Source organism: Geotrypetes seraphini, chromosome 13, assembly GCF_902459505.1.
Source record: "Geotrypetes seraphini chromosome 13, aGeoSer1.1, whole genome shotgun sequence".
Taxonomy (NCBI): domain Eukaryota; kingdom Metazoa; phylum Chordata; class Amphibia; order Gymnophiona; family Dermophiidae; genus Geotrypetes; species Geotrypetes seraphini.
The window spans coordinates 72377881-72400197 of record NC_047096.1 but is presented as its reverse complement, the minus strand read 5'-3'; the positions used below and the strand labels follow the sequence as shown (position 1 = coordinate 72400197).

Below are 22317 nucleotides of genomic sequence, written 5' to 3'. Positions count from 1 at the left end.
ACGGGCTATTGGGGTGGTAGGTAAGTGGGTATAGGGGATTCTGGAGGTGGTTGGGGGGCTCACCGTCACCTATAAGGGAGCTGTAGTGAGGAGAAGCCATGACATCCTTTTTGTGAAGTTCACAGCAGTGCCCTGTAAGGTACCCCACTATTTAGGTGGCATGTCTGGGTGTGCAGTCCATCACTTTGCAGACCCCTCCCACGTCCAACCTAAAAACTGGGAAGTTTCTCTCTAATTATGGTCACATAATAATAACCCCAATTCTAAAAAAATCAAAAATAATCTTCAGCCCTAATATCCAACTACAGACCGGTAGCATCCATTCTGTTTATTGTAAAAATAATGGAGGGATTGGTACACATCCAACTGATGGATTATCTTGATCAGTTCTCTCTCCTACATGAAACTTAATCCGGTTTTAGATCGTTATTCAGTACTGAGTAATTGCGGCTATCTTAGACAACCTGCGCCTACTGTTTAGTAAGGGCCTTAATGCCCTGGTTATGCAATTCGATATGAGTTCTGCCTTTGATCTAGTAGACCACGAGAAACTGCTGCAATGCCTAGAGGCCATTGGTATCAGGGATGAGGTGCTGAACTGGTTCCGTGGCTTCCTTATATCCTGCACTTATCAGGTATGTTTTAATTATGAGCTTTCAAACACCTGGAGCAATCCATCCGGTGTGCCATAAGGGTCTCCACTATCTCCATTGCTCTTCAACGTCTATATGTCCTCACTGGGCACGCAGCTAACCCAGCTGGGAATAAAACTAGTTATGCAGATGACTTTACGATTATCATCCCATTCGCTAATTCTGTCTCAAACTATTCCCAAAGCTTCAGAAGCCATAAACATGATGGAGCACTGGATGACAAACTTTAGGCTCAAACTTAATTCAGAAAAAACAACTTTCTTCATTGCTTCGCCACATCTGCTTGACACCAAATCACCACTATGTATCAATAAACTTAGTTACCCTATCCAGCCCACCATTAAGATACTAGGTGTAACTTTGGATCAATGCCTAACCATGAAAGACCAGGTAGACTCCTTAATCAGAAAGGGATTCTTTACTCTCTGGAAACTCGGATCCATTAAAGCTTACTTTGATACATCAGCATTCAGAACTCTAGTCCAATCCCTCGTACTAAGTCTACTTGACTACTGTAACATCGCTTATTTAGCAATTTCCCAAAAGAATATGCAACGTTTACAATTGATGCAAAATGCAGCAGTCAGACTGATCTTTGGGCTGAGGAAGTTTGACCACGTGACACCCTACTACCGGCAGCTGCATTGGCTGCCAATGGAGGCGCACGTAAAGTTTAAATTTGCCTGCTTCTGCTTTAAAGCACTACATGGACTTGCCCCTAAATACATAACTGACCTTTTCTTCTTCTCAGCCAACAGACACAAGAGAAGCTCACATTCCAATTTCGTTTCCCCCCAGTTCGAGGTTGTAAACTGAAAAAACACCATGAACACCTTCTCTCACACCAAGCAGCATCATGGGGTAAAGACCTAGAACAATTGCTTTCGCCCACTACTTATGGGGAATTTAGGAAACGTCTAAAAACACACTTGTTCCTAAAGCATCTAGACAACTTATCTTCTCTTCTCTCTCCCCTCTATAGCGATTAACTTGTCCTTTTGATCACTCTCTCCTCAACAATGAATTTCCTGTCCTATTAATTCTCTTTCTTCCTCTCCTCTTAAAGTCAATTCAATTTGTTACCTTTGCTTAATCTTCTGTAAACCGCATAGAACTTCACAGTATTGCGGTATATAAGCTGTTATTATTATTAAAATCAAGAACGGTGGGTTCCGCAGCAACTTCCACCGGAAGAACTTAAGAATAGCCATACTACAGCAGACTGATGGTCCATCCAACCCAGTATCCTGCTTCTAGTAGTGGCTAATCTAGGTCACAAGTACCTGGCAGAATCTCAAAGAGTAGCGAGATTCCATTCTGCCAATTCCAAGGACAGCAGTAGCTTCCCCATATCTATCTCAAAAGAATATATATGTGTTTTTCCTCACCCAGATACGTTAGCTGCTGTTACCACATCCTCTGGTAATAATTAGTTGAGTGACAAAAATATTTCCTCCTATTCGTTTTAAAAGTACAGAACTACCATGTAACTTCATTAACCCCCTCTTTTATAAAACCATAGCACAGTTTTTAGCGTCAGCCACAGTAGTAACAGCTCCAATGCTCATAAGAATTCTATTAGTGTTGAAATTGTTACCACCATGGCCGGCGCTAAAAACCGTGCTATAGTTTTGTAAAGAGGGGTAAGAGTTCCCTAGTCTTAGAACTTGTCTTAGTACTTTTTAGAAGAATCTCCCCCCCATTGATTCATGTTTAGTCATTCTATACCACTCAGGATTTTGTAGACTTCTTTCATATCCTACCTCCCCCCCCTTTTCCAAGCTGAAAACTCATAGGCCTAGATTCACTAACCTGCCCGAATCAGAACAATCAATTTCCGATTCAGGCAGGTCCGACTGATTCACAAATCAGTTATATTCGAATGGGGGCGATCAGAGGTATGCCCCGCATTTGCAAGCAGGGATCGCAAATGTCCAATCCCTGCTCATGCGCAGCCCCTGACAGTAGTGACAGGAGAAACAGCCTCCTGTCACTGCTGTCAGAGCTTGTAATTTTTTTTTTTTTTAATCGGGCAGATATTTTTTGTGTTTTACACAAGCAAAATATCTACTCGTTTAAAAAAATAAATAAAGCCCCCCTAGGGAACTGCTTTCTCCCTCCCCAGACCCCTACAAATGCCCCCCTCCAAACACGGCCCCGCTAAGCCAGCAGGACAGACGGATGGCCAGGCCAGGCCCACCCGCTCCCTCCTACCTTTAAGAATCATTGGGAGCAGGAGGGGTGCTCCATTCCCTCCTGCTCCAGGCCTCCTCTGAGGCTGGCAGGGTGACCGGGCAAGGCCCACCCCCTCCCCATACCTAAATATTATTGGGAGCAGGAGATGTTCTCAGGCCCTCCTGCTCCACGCTTCCTCCGCAGACGAGTGCGGCCTTAGGCCACGCCCCGATGCATCATCTGATGTATGGAGAGGGGCCTAAGGCCCTGATTAGCTGAAGTGCCCCATTCCAGGGGCGCCCCAGCCAATCAGGGCCTTAGGCCCCTCCCCATGCATTAGATGATGCACCGGGGCATGGCCTAGGGCTGTTCTTGTCGGCAGAGGAGGCGTGGAGCAGGAGAGACTGAGAACCCCTCCTGCTCCCAACTATTCTTAAAGGTAGGGGGGAGCGGGTGGGCCGGGCCATCCGTCTGTCCTGTCGGCTTAGCGGGGCAGCATTTTGGCTGTAAATGAAAGTTCAAGATACCAGATCCCAACTCCAATTCTAATTAGCTTGGAAATCCATAGCATCAGGAGGAAAAACTGCTGACCCCTTATCCTCCTTCCCACAAAAAACCAACATGGTTTATGTCCCACACCTCTACAAGTCAAACATTAAGCTCATGTACTCACTCCATTTCATATACTGTGGCAGGCAAGCCCTGCTCCATCAAGGAAAACTTCTTGGTCTTCACAGGTTTAATAATAGGCTCTAAAAATCAAGAAAAAAATTAAGTTATACTTTTTTTTTTTTAGTGGAATTCAGTGTGCCATATTTATAAGATGGAAAGGGTATTTGCATTGCAACAGGGTAATAATCACTGAGCTCTGGAACAACCTCACCTCCCCTCTTCGAAACTTGAGCTCTCTCCAAGTTTTCCGCAAACATCTGAAAACCTGGCTTTTCTCAAAAAATGTAAGTCTCCCTCCAACTTAGGAATCAAGGAAACTCTTATATCTTGGCATCCCAAGTCCTCTAAATTTTCTTCACACTTCTACCTCTAACCCTCTGTTGTAGTTCCTTCCTTTTTCTCCTACTGTAAACCGCGCCAAGCTCTACGAACGTGGAGATGATGCGGTACACAAACCTAAGGATTAGATTAGATTTTAAAAGATTTGGGGACCATTGGCGATTTATTCTAATGATCAGACATCTTAAACACCAAAATATTGAATAAGATAAGGGGGTGGGATTTTGAAGGATTATAATTGACAATTGTTATTAATTGGTATAAGGGTGGGAGGGGGGCTTCTTATATAAGAATTTATTTGAAGTAACATAAATTGATATCTGGGAGGGTGGGATGGGTTTTTTAATATAATTATTTATTTGGAATAATATAAATAAGAATGTCAAGTGATGATTTAAGGTATTTCTGAATAATTGTTGTACACTTGTTGTAATTTTTTGAAAATGAATAAAGATATTAAAAAAAAAAAGAAAAAAAAAATCCCTTACCAGTTGAAAATGTAATGCTTGGCTATTACTAAATCTCAAAGATGTGTATTTATAAAATTATATGAATTTTTCTGATACACTTGTAATATGCAAAAATGAATAAAGAAATTTATATATAAATCTCAAAGATGGAGTCATCTTGTCTCATCCTTTACATGCAGAGCAGATTATACAACAGGCTATTAGATTTCAGTAGAATTAATATGTTTTCAAGAATATGTATGATATTAATTTATACACTTGTTGAAAGATTAAAAATGAATAAATATTTATTAAAAAAAAAAATTCTACTACTACTATTTAATTCTATGGGGTTTATTTGAACTTTTTTTTTTTAATTTACTTTTCTAGTTTAAAGTTTTTTATTGATTTTTTCATATAACAACAAGTGTCATAAATTATCATACAATTATCTTACACTTGATATTTCTATAATGTACTTTATATAAAACATATCTTATATTATCCTTATTATGATTTTACATATCATATAAACTGTAATGATTTTATCAATTATTATTTAATTATGAATCCTCTTCCCTCCCTTTATTTTGTTATTGTCACATAAGAATAACATCTATTATGATAAATTATTTATAATTTATGATAAAGAGAATAAAAACCTTACCCCTTCCCACCCTCCCTCCTTTAACCATTATCTTATTATGGGAAAAATGAAAATCAGTCATTACAAAAATCTGTTAATGGTCCCCAAATCTTCTTGAACTTATCTATATATCCTTTTTGTGTTGCAAATGTACGCTCCATCTTATATATATGGCAAACTGAGTTCCACCAAAAAGGAGAAATTAGGTTCTTACCTGCTAATTTACTTTCTTTTAGCTTCTCCAGACCAGTAGAGGTTAACTTTACGATTGGGTATATATCTAATCATGACCAGCAGGTGGAGACTGAAAACAAAACTTTGGGACAGTATATCCTAGCCCCTCCTCTCTATTTCCCTCAGTCTGCCGAATAGCCAAGCAGAACCAAGAACTGGAAAACAACAGAGAGAAAAAACAATACTCCGAAAGGAGTAACAAATAACATACCCAAAAATGCTGTTGGAAAATGCAGAGGAGAAATTCCCGAAGGAAGAAGGTCCCCACAGCTCGCTAGCTAAGCCAGCCGAGCCACAGCCGCTGTTCTTCAATTCTCCCCGGCCCTAGAAAAATACTAGAACCCGCAGCAAAAACCAAAAACTGCCCGCGCAACAGCCCCAACAACAACAACAACAGACAGGGTGGGGACCTCTACTGGTCTGGAGAAGCTAAAAGAAAGTAAATTAGCAGGTAAGAACCTAATTTCTCCTTCTTTAGCACTCTCCAGACCAGTAGAGGTTAACTTTACGATTGGGACGTACCAAAGCAGTCCCTCTCACGGGCGGGACCCCCGAAGGGCCGATACCAGAACACGCTCACCGAACACCGCGTCCCGACGCGCCTGAACATCTACCCGATAATGCCGAACAAATGAATGCAAGGAGGACCAAACCGCAGCCTTACAAATATCCACCGGAGGCACGAGCGACGACTCAGCCCAAGAAGCCGCCTGACCCCTAGTGGAATGAGCCTTGAGAAACTCCGGAACCGGCTTCTGACTCAGAAGATAAGCGGAAGCAATCATCTCCTTGATCCAACGCGCAATAGTAGCCTTAGAAGCGCCAGCCCCCCGACGAGGACCCGCCAGAAGCACAAAGAGATGATCGGAGCTCCGAAAATCCCGGGTCCGCTGCACATAAGCATGGAGGACCCGACCGACATCCAACTTGCGCAGCTGTCGTTGCTCAGAAGAACCCTCCCGACTACCCAAGACCGGGAGGACCACCGATTGATTGACATGAAAAGGAGAAACTACCTTCGGCAGAAAGGAAGGAACAGGCCGCAAAACAACCCGCTCCTTCGAAAACTCCAGGAAGGGAGCCCTACAAGAGAAAGCCTGTAGCTCAGACACCCGTCTAGCGGAAGTAATGGCCACCAAAAAGACCGACTTCAGCGTAAGGTCCTTCAACGAACAGCCATCCAACGGCTCGAAAGGAGGGCGCACTAGAACAGAGAGAACCAGATTGAGATCCCAAGAGGGAATCGAGGGCCTTATGGGAGGCCTGATCAACTTGGCCGCCCTAAGAAAGCGAATCACATCAGGAATGGCTGACAAACGCTGACCTGTCACCAACCCCCGAAAAGCCGACAGGGCCGCCAGATGAACCCGAAGAGAAGACCAGGCCAGGCCCCTATCCAGGCCATCCTGCAAAAACTCTAGAATGTTAGGCAGAGAAGCGCGAAAGGAGACCACTCCCCGCGCTCGGCACCATTCCTCAAAAAGACGCCAAACCCGTACATAAGCCCGAGAGGTAGAAAGCCTCCGGGACCCCAAAAGTGTAGAGATCACCTTGTCGGAATATCCCTTCTTACTCAGGCGGCCCCTTTCAAGAGCCAAGCCGTAAGACAAAAGGGAGACGGGTCGAACATGGGAATGGGACCCTGCGTCAGAAGATCGCACTCGAGAGGCAGAGGAAGAGGATCCGCCACCAGATGCCTCACCAGATCCGCATACCACGGACGACGAGGCCAATCCGGAGCCACCAAGACCACCAGCCCCGGATGGCGAACAATGCGAAGCAGTACTCTGCCTACTAATGGCCACGGAGGGAACACATACAACAGCCCCTCCGTTGGCCACGGTTGGACCAGAGCATCCAGACCCTCGGCCAGACCGTCCCTGCGACGACTGAAGAAGCGGGGTACTTTGGCGTTGCCACTTGTAGCCATCAGATCCATCAGGGGCTGCCCCCAAGCACGCACTAGCAACTGAAACGCCTCGGCGCCGAGACACCACTCTCCCGGATCCAAGAAGTGACGACTGAGGAAGTCCGCCTGAACGTTTTCTACCCCGGCAATGTGAGAGGCCGAGAGGTCCAGAAGATGCGACTCCGCCCAAACCATGAGCCGAGCCGCCTCCTGCGCCACCAGAGTGCTCTTGGTGCCCCCCTGACGATTGACATAAGCCACCGCCGTGGCATTGTCCGACAGGACTCTGACCGACTTGCCCAACAAAAGGGAGTGGAAAGCCAACAGCGCTAGCCGGACCGCCCTGGTCTCCAACACGTTGATCGACCAGGAGGCCTCCTCCGTGGACCAGGTTCCCTGAGCTGAGTGACCCAGACACTGGGCCCCCCAACCCAGGAGACTCGCATCCGTAAGGAGCACCGTCCACTGCGGAAGATCCAGACCCACCCCCTGAACTAGGTGAGGGGTCCGGAGCCACCAACGCAGACTGCAGCGCACCAAGCCTCGCAGGGGAACCGGAACATCCATCCCGTGCCTCTGGGGAGACCACCTCCGGAGCAGAGCATACTGGAGAGGACGCATGTGGGCCCGCGCCCACCTCACCACGTCCAGGGACGCCGCCATCGACCCCAGGACCTGGAGGAAATCTCGCGCCCGAGGACACCGGGACGCCAAAAGCAGGCGAATCTGAGACTGCAATTTGCTCACCCGGGCCTCTGGGAGGAAGACCTTCCCCAAGGAGGTGTCGAACAGCACCCCGAGGTACTCCAGACGCTGAGCCGGAACCAACCGACTCTTGGAAAGGTTGACCACCCAGCCCAGCGACCGGAGAAACTCCACCACCCGAGCCGTAACCCGGGAGCTTTCCTGCAACGACTTGGCCCGAATTAACCAGTCGTCCAGGTAGGGGTGTACCAGGATGCCCTCCGACCGCAAGGCTGCCGCGACGACCACCATCACCTTGGTGAACGTCCGGGGAGCCGTGGCCAGCCCAAAGGGAAGCGCACAGAACTGATAGTGCCGACCCAAGATCGCAAAGCGCAGGAAACGCTGATGAGAGGTCCGAATAGGAACATGCAAGTAGGCCTCCGTCAGATCGAGAGAAGTGAGAAACTCCCCCGGCTGAACCGCCAGAATGACCGACCGCAGCGTTTCCATACGGAAAGAGGGAACCTTGAGAGCCCTGTTGACCCCTTTCAAATCGAGGATGGGCCGAAAAGTCCCCTCCTTCTTGGGCACCACAAAGTAAATGGAGTACCTGCCCGTGCCCCACTCCGGGGGGGGCACTGGAACTACTGCCCTGAGATCTAGCAAGCGCTGAAGGGTCTGGCGAAACGCCAGCGTCTTCCCAGGAGTCTGACACGGAGAAGCAAGGAAAAAATCCGGCAGAGAGCGGGCGAACTCCAGGGCATAACCGTCCCGCACCACCTCCAGGACCCACTGATCGGACGTGATCTCGGCCCATTTGGGAAAAAAGTCGCGCAGCCGGGCCCCCACCGGAACCAAGGGGGGCGCCGGCAAGGCGTCATTGTGCAGGACGGGAAGCGGGGGAACCGGCGGAGGGATTCCCTGCCCCCCGACGGGCCCCCCGAAAGGGCTGCATGCGCTGGAAGAACCGACCCCGGGAAAACCCCGGAGACTGGAAAGAAGCAGCCCCACGCCCAGGGCGATACTTGCGAAATTCCCGCAAACGCCCCCGGGCCGCACCACCCCGAGACGCCGGGCGGGCACGGTCCTCCGGCAAACGGGGAACTTTCGAGTCCGACAGAGTCTGAATCAACTTATCCAAGTCCTCTCCAAATAAAAACGACCCCCGAAAGGGAAATTTAGTAAGCTTAGCTTTGGACGCAGCATCCGCCGCCCAAGCGCGCAGCCACAACACACGCCTTGCGGCCACGCCAAAAGCCATGGACTTAGCCGAGATCCGCACCAAGTCATACAGAGCATCCGAGAGGAATGAGGCAGCCATCTCAATCTTCGCTACCTCCTGATCCACCAGAGACCAGTCGTCAGACTCTCGATCCAAGACCCGCTCCGCCCACCGAAACACGGCGCGAGCGACCAGTCCCCCACAAATAGCCGCCTGGACCCCAAAGGCAGAGACTTGGAAATTTTGCTTAAGGATGGTCTCCAATTTGCGCTCCTCAGAGTCCCGCAAGGCAGAACCGCCCTCAACAGGCACGGTATGCCGCTTGGAAATAGCCGAGACCACCGCATCCACGACTGGCGAAGCTAACGTAGCCCGATCCCCTTCAGGAATGGGATACAGGCGAGCCATGCTGCGCGCCAGCCGAAACGGCGTCTCCGGCGTTTTCCACTGCTCAAGAATAATATCCCGAATATCCTGATGCATAGGAAAAGAGCGGGAAACGGAACGGATCCCTCGTAACAGAGGGTCCCCCACACGCGGAGTCTCCGGCGGCGCGTCCTCAAAACGCAAAGCCGAAGAAACCTGTTGAATAAGGTCAGGCAGCTCATCTCTCTGAAAAAGGCGCACCACGGACGCCTCGTCACTGGAGAACGGGAAACCCGACAACCCGCCGCCAGCTTCCGTCCCCTCCAGAGGGTCCTGGAATTCCTCAGAAGGGTCCAGGTCCTCCTCCAGACCGACACGTTCCTCCGACCACAAATCCTCGTCCCACGACACCCGCGGACGCTTGGACAAGAGAGGCGGCGGAGGGGACGTCACGTCAGACGAGAGAGGCAAAGCCGCAGGGAGCGCGGAGGAAACCCACCCCCCGAGACCCCCTGGGCGCAACCGGGACCCCCAGCCGCCTGAAAATAGGCTTTGCATAATGAAAAGAAAAAATCAGGGGAAAAACCCCCCGAGGGTCCCAAGGGACTCCCTGCCACAGCAGGGGACCCAGCAGAAACCTGCCCCTGCTTAGCCAAAACAGGGGGAAGGTCACCTGAGGTGGAAGACAAAATGGAGGGGCCAGACAGAGAAGATGGCGTCTTTCCCGCCAAAACAGCTCCCTCCATAGCCTGCAGCGGCTGAGAGACCTGAATAGTCTCAGCCGCTAAAACAGGCAAGCCGGCATCAGCTGTCAAAATATCAGCTGAGAGGGAATCCTCTAAAACCCGACCGTCGGCGGCTCGGGGAATCCCTCCGTGGGCGGACGGAGAAGACCGGGCTTCTCCACCGTTCCCTGCCGACTCGCGAGGCACCATCGGCGGGGAGCTCTGGGCGCCTGCAGCCGCTGCCGACGGAGCTCCTCCACCGCACCGGCCTGAACACCGCTTGCACAGGCCGGCCGCGAGTGCCTCGCGTCTGGAGCACAATGAGCACTTTTTCCCTTTAGAAGTGCTCATTGCTCCATACGCGACCTAGCTGTAAAAAAGTGCCGGTTAGTTGAAAAAATACAGTAAAATACAGTTTTCTTAAAGGGATACAACCCTCCAGACCAGCACTACCTCAGGATTTTTTTTTTTTTTTTTTTTTTACTGAACAGACTCCACAGGCTCTCGAAGCAATATGCCTTGCTTGATTTAGGGGGCAAGGCTTACTGCTGAGGCTCCTCTAAAAAAATATGGGGAGGTGGAGGAAGTGGGGGGAGGGACCCCGCTCGTGACCCGCCGGGTTTGACACCCCCGAGGTCGGACGAACCCCCAAACAGAGTCCGTCCAAGCTCCGTCCGGCTAAAAACAGGGACAATAAACCTCTAAACAAATTCCAACAGCCCTACCAAGGGAGATGGGTACAGATCACTCAACACCTGCTGGAGACTGAAAGAAGACTGAGGGAAATAGAGAGGAGGGGCTAGGATATACTGTCCCAAAGTTTTGTTTTCAGTCTCCACCTGCTGGTCATGATTAGATATATACCCAATCGTAAAGTTAACCTCTACTGGTCTGGAGAGTGCTAAAGAATTATAGTTTAATCTGTCACAATTTTTCCAGTTATGTGTAATTTGTTGAACTGCTACTCCAGTCAATATAAATAAAAGTTTATTGTTATTTGACCAAATTTGACTCCGAGCTCTCATTGCAGTACCAAACAAAATCGTATCATATGTCAAGGCTACCGGATTTTCTAACATCCTATTAATTTGAGGCCAAATTGATTTCCAAAATATTAATATGAATGGACAATAAAATAAAAGATGATCTAATGTCCCTGTTTCTAGATGACAATGCCAGCATCTATTAGACTTAGAGCTATCAATTCTATGTAAATGTGTAGGGGTCCATAAAGCTCTATGTAAAATAAAAAAACAAGTTTGTCTCATAGAAGCTGACAATGTACATCTTAACCTCCAAGACCAAAGTCGTGGCTATTGAGATGCATTAATCTGATGCTTCATCTCAATGCTCCAAATATCTCTAAGACCATTTTTTTTCTTTTTATGTACAAATCCAGATATCAATTTATACCACATTGCGGCCTGGTGACCCATGGAATCTATCTGAAAACATAAGAATTCCATACTATGATAGTTATTAAGGTTTTTCCATTCAGGGAACCCTACTGAATGGCCTGCTTCAATTGCATCCATCTGAAATATTGTGATTTATTCAAACCAAATTTATTTTGCAATTGTGAAAACTCGAGCAGTTTACCTTTATTCATTACATCCTCTAAAATACGAATTCCAGCAATCATCCAATGTTTCCAGATAATTTTAAAACCGCCAACTTTGATCTTTGGATTGAGCCATATTGTTTGAGTCGTTGATTTAGTTATTGGAATAGGAGTTAGGTTACTTATATTAATTTACTTTTCTTATTTACATTAAATACCATTACAAAAATTATTTGAACTTTTATGGTCAGCTTGATTTTCATATATAAGAGGAAAAATATCACAAGAAAAGGCAGTACCGATTTTGATTATTTAGGTTGACTTTTTTGGCACAGCTACTCTCAGTCTGCATGACAAACCATTCATGAAATGGCTGCTACATGTTTCTGCATTACAACCCTTTCTTTTCACGTAGCCTGAAGCTATTTTTGGTAGGGAACTTCTTCGTACAATGAGCAAATGAAATCAGTGCAAAAGTATACAGTAATGGCCTTCATAAATAATAATTTTAAAAAACCCCACCTTTGTCTACATCTATGTAATAAGACTAATTAAGTCCTTCTGCTGTTAGCTGACGCAGTCCTTTCCTGTGTTATTACTCAAGTTTATTTATAGTTTGGTATATCGACCATCACAAGTATCTGGCCAGTTTACAATATTAAAAATTACATAGGACTATATTTAATGTGGGGATGGGGAGGTATATTATGTGATTTAACGGGTTTATTTCTGATGAATGGGATGGGTGGGGGAGGGGTCTTTTTTATATGCATTTGACAATAATTGTTAGAATGTCAAGTGATTTGTACGAATTATTTGATTAAATTTTGTACACTTGTTGCAAGAGTTAAAACTAAATAAAGAATTTAAAAAAAATTTAAAAACTTAAGAAAAAAAGAATAAAATAAAATGAAAAAAGGTACCACTGAAGTTCTTTAAAAAAAAAAATCTTTATTCATTTTTACATCTTACAACAAGTGTATATTATTCAATCAAAAAAAAAAAAAACTTTTACAAATCACTTGACAATCTTACTTATAATCATTAAAGTATAAAAGAATCCCTCCCCACCCACCCCATCCACTAATAATAAATCAATTAACAAACATCATATATCCCAATCCCACCCTAACTATATCTTATATAATAATAAGGCGTTTAAGGTGTCTGATCATTAGAATATGTAATCAATGGCCCCCAAATCTTTTTAAAATTGTGATACGTTCCTTGCTGTATAGCAAGCACTCTCTCCATCTTATAAATATGACAAACTGAATTCCACCAAAAGGTATAATTAAGTTTAGTATAATCCTTCCAATTTCCAGTAATATGTTGAATGGCAACCCCTGTTAGTATTAATAAAAGCTTATTATTATTTGCTGAAATTGGACTCTTAAATCTCATAGATGTATCAAATAAAATAGTATCATAGGAAAGGGCAACATGATTTTCTAACAATGAATTAATTTGGGACCAAATTAACTTCCAAAAGGCATTTATATAAGGACAGAAAAAAATTAAATGATCTAAGGTCCCAGCTTCTAAATTACAATGCCAGCATCTATTAGACCTAGAGCTATCCAACTTCTGTAAACGAACTGGGGTCCAAAAAGCTCTATGTAATAAAAAGAACCAAGTCTGCCTCATAGATGCTGACCTTGTAGTTCTTATTCTCCAAGACCAAAATTGTGGCCATTGAGAACAAAAGAACTTAATATAAAGTAGTCCCCCCGCCCCTACCCACAGTTTTAGTTACCATATATACTCAAATATAAATTGACCCAATTATAAACCGAGATAACCTTTCCCCATCCCAAAAAAAGAAAAAAGGTTCACTTCAATATAAACCAGAAAGGTTTATATTTAATTGCCCTACCTTGCATACAGCCCTCCCTCCTTCCTGCCAAGCCCTGCACACAGCTTCCTATACCCACTGTAAGCCTCCCTTAAGCCCTGGTGGTCCAGCGGTGAGCCGGGACAGGAGCGATCCTTCCAATGTCCTTTCCCGACCAACTGTTAACTACCCTGCCACCCAGATCTGTTGCAGGCCTCCCGCAGGCCTGATTAAGCCCTGGTGGTCCAGTGGTAAGCTGGGACAGGAGCAATCCTTCCTGCTTCCTGTCCTGGCCAATTGTTAACCACCCCACCTCCTTCCTGCCTCCCGGACCCCTCTACAACATATCTTTGAACCCTGGTAGCGGACCACTGGGCGAGATGGACCTCTGGTCTGCCTCAGCTGAGGCAACTTCTTATGTTCTTATGGTAGTCTAGTGGTGAAGCAGGGAAGGAGCAATCAGAAATGGCTGCTGGGAGTTCCTGCAGCAGTCTCACGAATTCTCGCAATCTCACGAGACTGTCCCAGGAATTTGCAGCAGCCTTTTCTGATCACAGCTCTGCATGGGTCAGACGCAAACAAAGATAGCTCCTGCCCTGCTTCACCGCTAGACCACTAGGGCTCAAAGATATGTTGTAGAGGGGTCCGGGAGATGGGGTGGTTAATAGTTGGCTGGGACAGGATGCAGGAAGGATCGTTCCTGCCCCGGCTCAATGCTGGACCACCAGGGCTTAAGGCAGGCCTGCAATGGGTCCGGGTAGGAAAATGCACAGACCTGAGAACTTGAATATAAACTGAGACCCCCATTTATGGCCCAAAATTCTCAGTTTATATTTGAGTATATACGGTAACCACATTTAACCCCGGTACGAAAATGTTAAATGGAAAATTCCCAAAATAAACAATTCATTTGTTTAAAATTGTGTGCTATTCTCAGTAGCATAGTGAAACCCCACACCGTATTGTTATATCACAATGCCAACATCATTCATCTCACTTCATCTCATCATGCAGGCATTGTATCATCATCATCATCATCATAATAATAATAAAGAGCAGGTATCCAAGGGGGATCTTGAAACATATCCCTTGCAGATAAGGGGGACTACTGTAAACTGCTCTTCAGTCAGACAACCATAACAAGTCTTTATGTGACTGATGCAGAATTCTTGCTTTTTAGGGTTTCATTTTACAGTTTACCTGTTAGAGGTTGTGTGTCCTCTTCTTGTACAATAGTCTCTACTTCAGGCCCATAAACCTCTTCTGCTGTAGGATAATACTTCTTGTCCTCATGCAACACCACATCCATGCCATGGTGATCTTCATCATGGTCTCCCATATAGTCGTCATCATCATCCTCATCGTCATCCATCTAGAGTCAATACAGTCTACTTAGTTGAAGATATTAGGAAGAAGGGAAATTCTTGAAGACTAATAATTACACACATTACCTAAACAGTTTAATTTGTAATGACATCAACATTTTTTTTTCCTTCTATGTGTTCCATTTTCCCTTCAAAATCCAAAGATTACCAAAATGCACACGGTTATGGACTGGCCCTTATATCTGGTTTTGTAACTAAGAAGCAAAAAGATCAGACCATTAACAGGTAAAATTACTGGGTTAAGGAGAAATTAGGTTCTTACCTGCTAATTTTCTTTCTGTTAGCTTGTAGACCGCTATAGCTCCTTTACGGATGGGTATTATACCTCAATGCTACCAGCAGGTGGCGACTGAGATCAAACTTATACATTTATCAGTATAATTTCCCCTCTACTAATCCAGTCTGCCGAGTAGCCAAGCAGAACCTAGGCAAATTCTTAACTGAAAACAGTAAAAGACAAGCCAAACAGGAGTGTAAAAACAACAAACATCTTTAAACAACTGTTGGAACATGTGTAGAACTTTATCCTGGAAGATAAACATCCCCACAGCTCACCAGCTAAGCTAGCTGAGCCATCGCCGCTATTAGGAGTGTGTGGCACAGTGGTTGAAGCTACAGCCTCAGCACCCTGGGGTTGTGGGTTCAAACCCCACGCTGCTCCTTGTGACCCTGGGCAAGTCACTTAATCCTCCATAGCCCCAGGTACGTTAGATAGATTGTGAGCCCGCCGGGACAGATAGGGAAAATGCTTGAGTACCTGATTGTAAAACCGCTTAGATAACCTTGATAGGCGGTATATAAAATCTTAATAAACTAAAAAACTAAAAATAATTCTTTTTTTTCCCCATATCTTTATTCATTTTAAAAACCAACATCAAGTGCAACATATCAAACCATGTACAAAATAAACAGCACTTAAATACCATCAAATGATATAATAAATATATATCCCTTCCCCACCACCCACCCACCCTTCCATACAGCACAAAGACAACCAAGAGTAATACAAGTGATCAAGGCAAAGATACAATCAAATAATATATTAAAGGCACAACCCCCTCCTCCCACCCATCTTGGATGTGTATAATCAAAGGGCTAAAACTAATATTCAATCTTTCCAAAATTTTGTCAATGGGTCCCAAACCTCCTTGAACCTGCAGAAAAATTCAAAATCTGCATGCGAGCAAAAACCCCACAATTACCACACAAAGACAGATAGGGTGCAGAACTATACCGGTCTACAAGTTAACAGAAAGAAAATTAGTAGGTAAGAATCTAATTTCTCCTTCTGTATCGCTTGATAGACCAGTATAGTTCCTTTACGGATGGGACGTACCAAAGCAGTACCCATCAAGGGTGGGACCCTGAAGGGCCGACATCAGAAACACACTCACTGAATACCGCATCCCGATACGCTTTAACGTCTACAAGGTAGTGTCTGACAAAGGAATGCAGAGATGACCAACTGCAGCTTTGCAAATATCCACTGGAGGCACTAGAGAAGATTCAGCTCAAGAAGCTGCCTGACCCCCTAGTACAGGGGTGTCCAATGTCGGTCCTCGAGGGCCGCAATCCAGTCGGGTTTTCAGGATTTCCCCAATGAATATGCATGAGATCTATTTGCATGCACTGCTTTCAATGCATATTCATTGGGGAAATCCTGAAAACCCAACTGGATTGCGGCCCTCGAGGACCGACATTGGACACCCCTGCCCTAGTGGAATGAGCCTTGAGGAATTCTGGAATAGCCTTACTTTTCAGAAGATAAGCAGAAGCAATAGTCTCCCTGATCCAGCGTGCAATAGTAGCCTTTGAAGCGCCATCTCTCTTACGAGGACCCGCTAGAAGGACAAAGAGATTTGATTTCCTGATCTGCACATAAGAGCAAAGGACCCGACTGACATTCAACTTGCGCAGCTGTCTTTGCTCAGAAGAGCCCCCTCAACTACCCAACACCGGGAGGATTACAGATTGATTGACACGAAAAGGAGAATCTACTTTTGGCAGAAAAGAAGGAACAGGCCTTAAGACAAACCACTCCCTAGAAAACTCCAAGAAGGAAGCCCTACAAGAGAAAGCCTGCAGCTCAGAAACACGTCTAGCTGAAGTAATGGCCACCAAGAAGACCACTTTAAGAGTAAGGTCCTTCAAAGAGCAGTTGCCAAATGGTTCAAAAGGAGGGCGAACTAGAACTGACAGAACCAGATTGAGAGCCCAAGATGGAACAGATGGCCGAATGGGAGGCCTGAGCAACTTGGCCGCCCGCAAGAAGCGAATTACATCAGGAATGGCAGTCAAACGCTGACCTTTCACTAACCCCCGAAAGGCTGATAAAGCTGCAAGCTGAACCCGGAGAGAAGACCAAGCAAGTCCCCTATACAGGCCATCCTGCAAAAACTCTAAGATGTTAGGCAGGGAAGCGCGAAAAGAGATCACTCCACGTGCATCACATCACTCCTCAAATAGACGCCAAACCCTCACATAAGCTCAAGAGGTGGAAAGCCTCCGAGACCCCAAGAGAGTTGAGATTACTTTATCTGAATATCCCTTCTTACCTAGGCGATCCCTTTCAAGAGCCAAGCCGTAAGACAAAAGGATCCCGGATCGAACATTGGAATGGGACCCTGAGTCAGATTGTCGTCCAAGAGAGGCAGAGGATCCACCACCAGATGCCGCACCAGATCCGCGTATCATGGACGTCAAGGCCAATCCTGAGCCACCAGAACCATGAGGCCTATCCTCAGGCAAACAAGGCATTTTGAAATCAGTGACAATCTGAACCAACCTGTCCAGGTCCTCACCAACCAAGAAAGAACCTTTAAAAGGGACCTTGTCAACTTAACCTTGGACGCCGAATCCGCTGACCATGCGCGAAGCCACAAGATACGGTGTGCTGCCACTCTAAAAGCCAAACACTTGGCGGAAGCTCGCAAGAGGTCATACATGGCTTCCGAGAGATAAGAAGCACCCAATTCAATTTTGCCCACTTCTTGCTTTAACAAGTTCCAATTTTCCTCTTGACAGTCAAGTAAATGCTGGGCCCAACGAAAACACGCCCAAGCCACTAGCCCACCACACATTGCCGCCTAGACCGACAGAGCCATTACATCAAAATTCTGTTTAAGGAGGGACTCCAACTTATGTTCCTCCGGGTCCTTCAAGGCCGCACCGCCCTCAACAGGCACGGTATGCCTCTTAGAAATGGCTGAGACCACTGCGTCCACAACAGGTGACTTCAAAGTATTCCTATCCCCTTCAGGAATGGGATACAGGTGGGCCATGGAGCAAGCAAAATGAAAAGGGGCTTCCGGCACCTGCCACTGTGCAAGCATAACATTCAGAATATCCTGATGCATAGGAAAAGAGCGGGAAGCAGAGCAGATCCCCTTAAGCACAGGGACCACCATATGCGGGTGCTCCGACACGGGGTTCACAAAGTACAATACTGAGAAGATCTGCATAATTAACTCATGAAGCTCTTCCTGCTGAAAAATGCACACCACAGATGTATCTTTGCCAGCTGGGGCGTGCTTGAACCCCTCGCTGGCGGAATCCGACCCGCCAAGAGGATACTGGAATTCTCCCCAAGGGTCATCAATTACATCCTGCTCCTCTGGGGAAAAAAAGGTCTCATCCCAAGAGACCCTCAGGCGTTTGGATGAGAGGAGTAGAGGGGGGCAAAACCGCCACAGTGTGGGGCCGCACCGGGGAAGACATCGAGGAAACCCCGCCCCCCCCCAGATTGGACACGGAACCTCCTGCCACAAGCACATAAGCTTTACAAAGTGCTATAAAAAATTCAGGGGGAAAGACCCCCCGGTGGCCCCAAGGGACTCCCTGCCACAGCAGGGGACCCTGCCATACCTTGCCCCTGTATTTCCAGAACAGGGGGAAGGTCATCTGAAGTAACTGAGGTGACAGAGCAGGTTCCCACCGAAATTGGACCTGAAACCGCCAAAATCGGAGCTCCTGAGGCCTGTTGCATCTGAAAAGTCTGGGACTTTCCTGATGCTGAGACCGAGGAACTGACTGACATGAAAAGGGAATCCCCAGCCAGACCAGCGGCAAGGGAATCCTTTTCTCCCTGACCGTCGGCGGCTGGGGAACCTTCTGCTTGGGTGTCGGGGCTATATGCGGCAGGGTGCCCTGGCCGCCGGCATCTGCTATCGACGAGGCTTCCCCACTGCTCCAGCTCAGGACAGGGGGAACCCAGGAGGGCTCCAGGGAGCTTGTATAGCTATTGAGCTTCCCTCTTTTTTTTTGTGTGTCTTTAAATCTTTGTTAAGTTTCAATTTTTTATGACAATAATAATCATATGAATCAACAGTATCCAACAATATCAGTAAAAAATGAAATATAATAACAAGGTAAATTAAATAAATTTCAACTGTTTGTTAGTCCACAATAGTATAAAGGAGGAGGAATTCCATAAAGAACGAAGACTATTTTATTCCCTCATTTATCAAGGAAAAAAATGGTAGCCTGAACTGGACCTAAACTAAACTTCTTGAGCGTTCATTCCTGAGTATAGACAAGGGTACTTGCAGACCTCACCTCATTTTTCGAAATAAATCTCGTCAACTGTGTAGAATCAAAAAAGATATATCTGGCTCCCTTGAAATTAACCAGACAAAAAAAAAAAAAGTTATTTCGAGATTTGACTCTTTGTTTTTTGTTTTTTTTATAGAGACTGCAAGGGAAAAAACAGTCTAACTGGGAGGATGGGGAAGGGACCTGGGAGAGCAGGTATATTCCCTAAAGCTGGCACTGCACAGCCAGGACAATGCACAGCTCAACTGAACTAGGCTAGAACAGGAGCTTACATGCAGAGATCAGGAGCTGGGAAGATCACATCCATCCATCTGCTGGAGATAAAGCATACTGACTGACTAGGTGGCTTGCCATTCAATAAGACTATTCAATTCAGTACTCTATCTCCATCTGCTGGTAGATGGACACAACTCACTAGTCTCTGGAGATGTGGGGCACAGTGTGGGAAGGATGATGCATGCCTACAAAAAACTTTCTAGGCTACAGAGGGCAGTTCCATGCTGGCAGTAAATGGATGATGTCACCACAGGTATGGCTGCAACATCCTAGTTGTCACTGGAGACCTGTCATAACTCAGACTATATGCAAAATTCTAACCCACAGCTGTAAACATATATAGATGAAGATCTTTTGAATAAATGAATAGGAACTACTATCAATGAAGTAAAAAAAAAAAAAAAAAAAAGGGGTCTTAAATGAAAATATATCAATTGGCAGTTCCTCCATGCTATCTATGACTTGCTGTCAACTAAAAGAAAAAAATGAAAACATGGTTACCACAATTACCTCATCACCATCTTTGTCACCTCTTCCCGTTTCATCATCGTCATCATCAGAATCCAGTTCTGGTCCAATGTAATTGCCAAATTCATCATACAGATCCGTGTCCATGGTGAGAAGTCCTGAAGGAAGAAAGCAGAAGAAAATTTCTCAGGAACAATTATTGTGGCTCTTTTAAAACATATAATAAGTACCTGTGTATAATGTGTACAGTGCTGCCATAGCAGGGGACCCAGCAACACCTTGCCCCTGCTTCTCCAATACAGGGAGAAGGTCACCTGAGGACACTAAGATGATGGAGGTATTTCCCACCAAAATCTTGTCTGAAACTGCCAAAATCGAAGCTCCAGAGGCCTGCAGTGTCTGAGAAGCCTGGGACTTTCCCAACGCTGAGGCCGAGGAACCGACCGACAGGGTAAGGGAATCCCCAGTCGCTCCGGCAGTAAGGGAATCCTTTGTACCCTGACTGTCGGTGGCTGGGGAACCTCCTGTGTGGGCATCGGGGGAAGCCCAGGCTTCTCCATGATCCAAAGCCGACTCAAGAGGCATTTGTGGTGGGGTTCCCTGTCCACCGGCACCCAATGCCAACGAGGCTCCCCCACCGCACTGGCCTGTAAACCGCTTGCACAGGCCGGCTGCGAGTAATTCGTGTCTGGAGCACAATGAGCACTTTTTTACCTTTCAAAGTGCTCATTGTGCTGAAAACCGCCATAGCTGCAAAAAAGTGCCAGTTAGATAAGAAAATACAGTAAAAACAGCAATTTTATAGGGAAAGGAGCCCTTTAAACTGGCACAGCTTAAGTTTTTTTTTCTTATTTTTTAAATCAGAACAGACTCCAATGCTCTCAAAGCTGGAGGCCTGACCAACCACAGGGGCCAGGCCGCCAGCTGAGGCACCTCTACAAAAATTTGGGGAAGTGGCGGAAGGGGGGGGGGGAGGGACCCAGCACGAGACTCGCTGGGTTTAACACTCCCGAAGTCGGACGGATCCCCAAACAGGACTCGTCCAATCTCCATCTGGCAAAAAAGGAGAACCCAGGAGTCCGAAACAAATTCCAACAGCATTAAGAGGGAAGCCGAATTAGCCTTACCACCTGCTGGAGACTGAGACAGACTGGATTAGTAGGGGGCAGTCTATGATAATATACAAGTTTTGGTCTCAGTCTCCACTTGCTGGTTGCAGTGAGGTATAAAACCATTCGTAAGGACTATACCGGTCTACCAGGTGCTACAGCATACTGTTTTATTAAATGTAACAAAGAACAGCATACACTGGCAGATCGTCAACAAAACCATAGAACAAATGAGATAAGTCACCTTAGAGGGTTCTAACATCCCTTCCCAAACCCCATTCCTCTACCAACCCACACAATTCCAATTCAACTAAAGATACCCAAAAGTCTCTAGGGCATACCTCACCACAGCAGGCTGCTTATGTCCCATCCACAGAGGCGCCTACAGTCAAAATGGGCATGGCTTGTGCCGGTAGAAGCCCCTGTGGATGTGATTCTCATATAAAGTAGGTGCCAGAAAAATAGGCCAGTAAATTCCTGGCCCACATTTTCAGTATCTACTTTACAAGTGGTTGCAATTGTGCAACTGGTGCTAGTACATGACTGATAAGTGACCAATGCTGGTTTTGGAGACACTGGCTAATACTGACGCCGGTTGCAGAATCCAGCCCTCTGTATGCACTAATTTCATCAGCATGTGCTAAGCTTTAGTAAAAGTGCTCCTACAAAGGAGGACCTAGCAGAGTGTGAATGAATCTACAAAGGAGTAGATGTGACTAATAGATGTTGAACTGAACAGAGAATGTGGGATGAAATATATAGCATAAGGATTATGAACAGAGATGAGAAAAGGCCTAAATGAAGAATCTGATAAACCAAGAAAAAAGTTTCAATGATACACAAACAAAAGATAGGAAGTCAATGTTCCTATATAATAAGAGGTGTAACATTTTGCTCCATAAATTAATTTCACAGCCATATTTTGTATGACTTGCAATTGCCTAAGTTGACACTGAAGTAAGTCTTGGAGAAGAGAATTATTATGGTCTGTTCAATATACAGTATTATAATGGATGAACAAGGAACTGAAGGGACTTGGGATCAACAATGGCAATT

At 45.9% G+C, this 22317-nt stretch overlaps 1 protein-coding gene across 1 annotated transcript in view; it reads right to left on the bottom strand.

Moving 5' to 3' along the window:
* Nucleotides 1-22317, bottom strand: part of EFTUD2 (elongation factor Tu GTP binding domain containing 2) — a 110379-nt gene that overhangs the window by 86144 nt on the left and 1918 nt on the right. The window contains exons 2-4 of the mRNA XM_033917934.1: nt 20195-20310; nt 14673-14844; nt 3502-3580 (exon numbers count right to left, since the gene is read on the bottom strand). Coding sequence (XP_033773825.1) covers nt 3502-3580; nt 14673-14844; nt 20195-20299 — 356 coding nt within the window. The 5' untranslated portion in view covers nt 20300-20310. The remainder of the gene's footprint in view (nt 1-3501; nt 3581-14672; nt 14845-20194; nt 20311-22317) is intronic.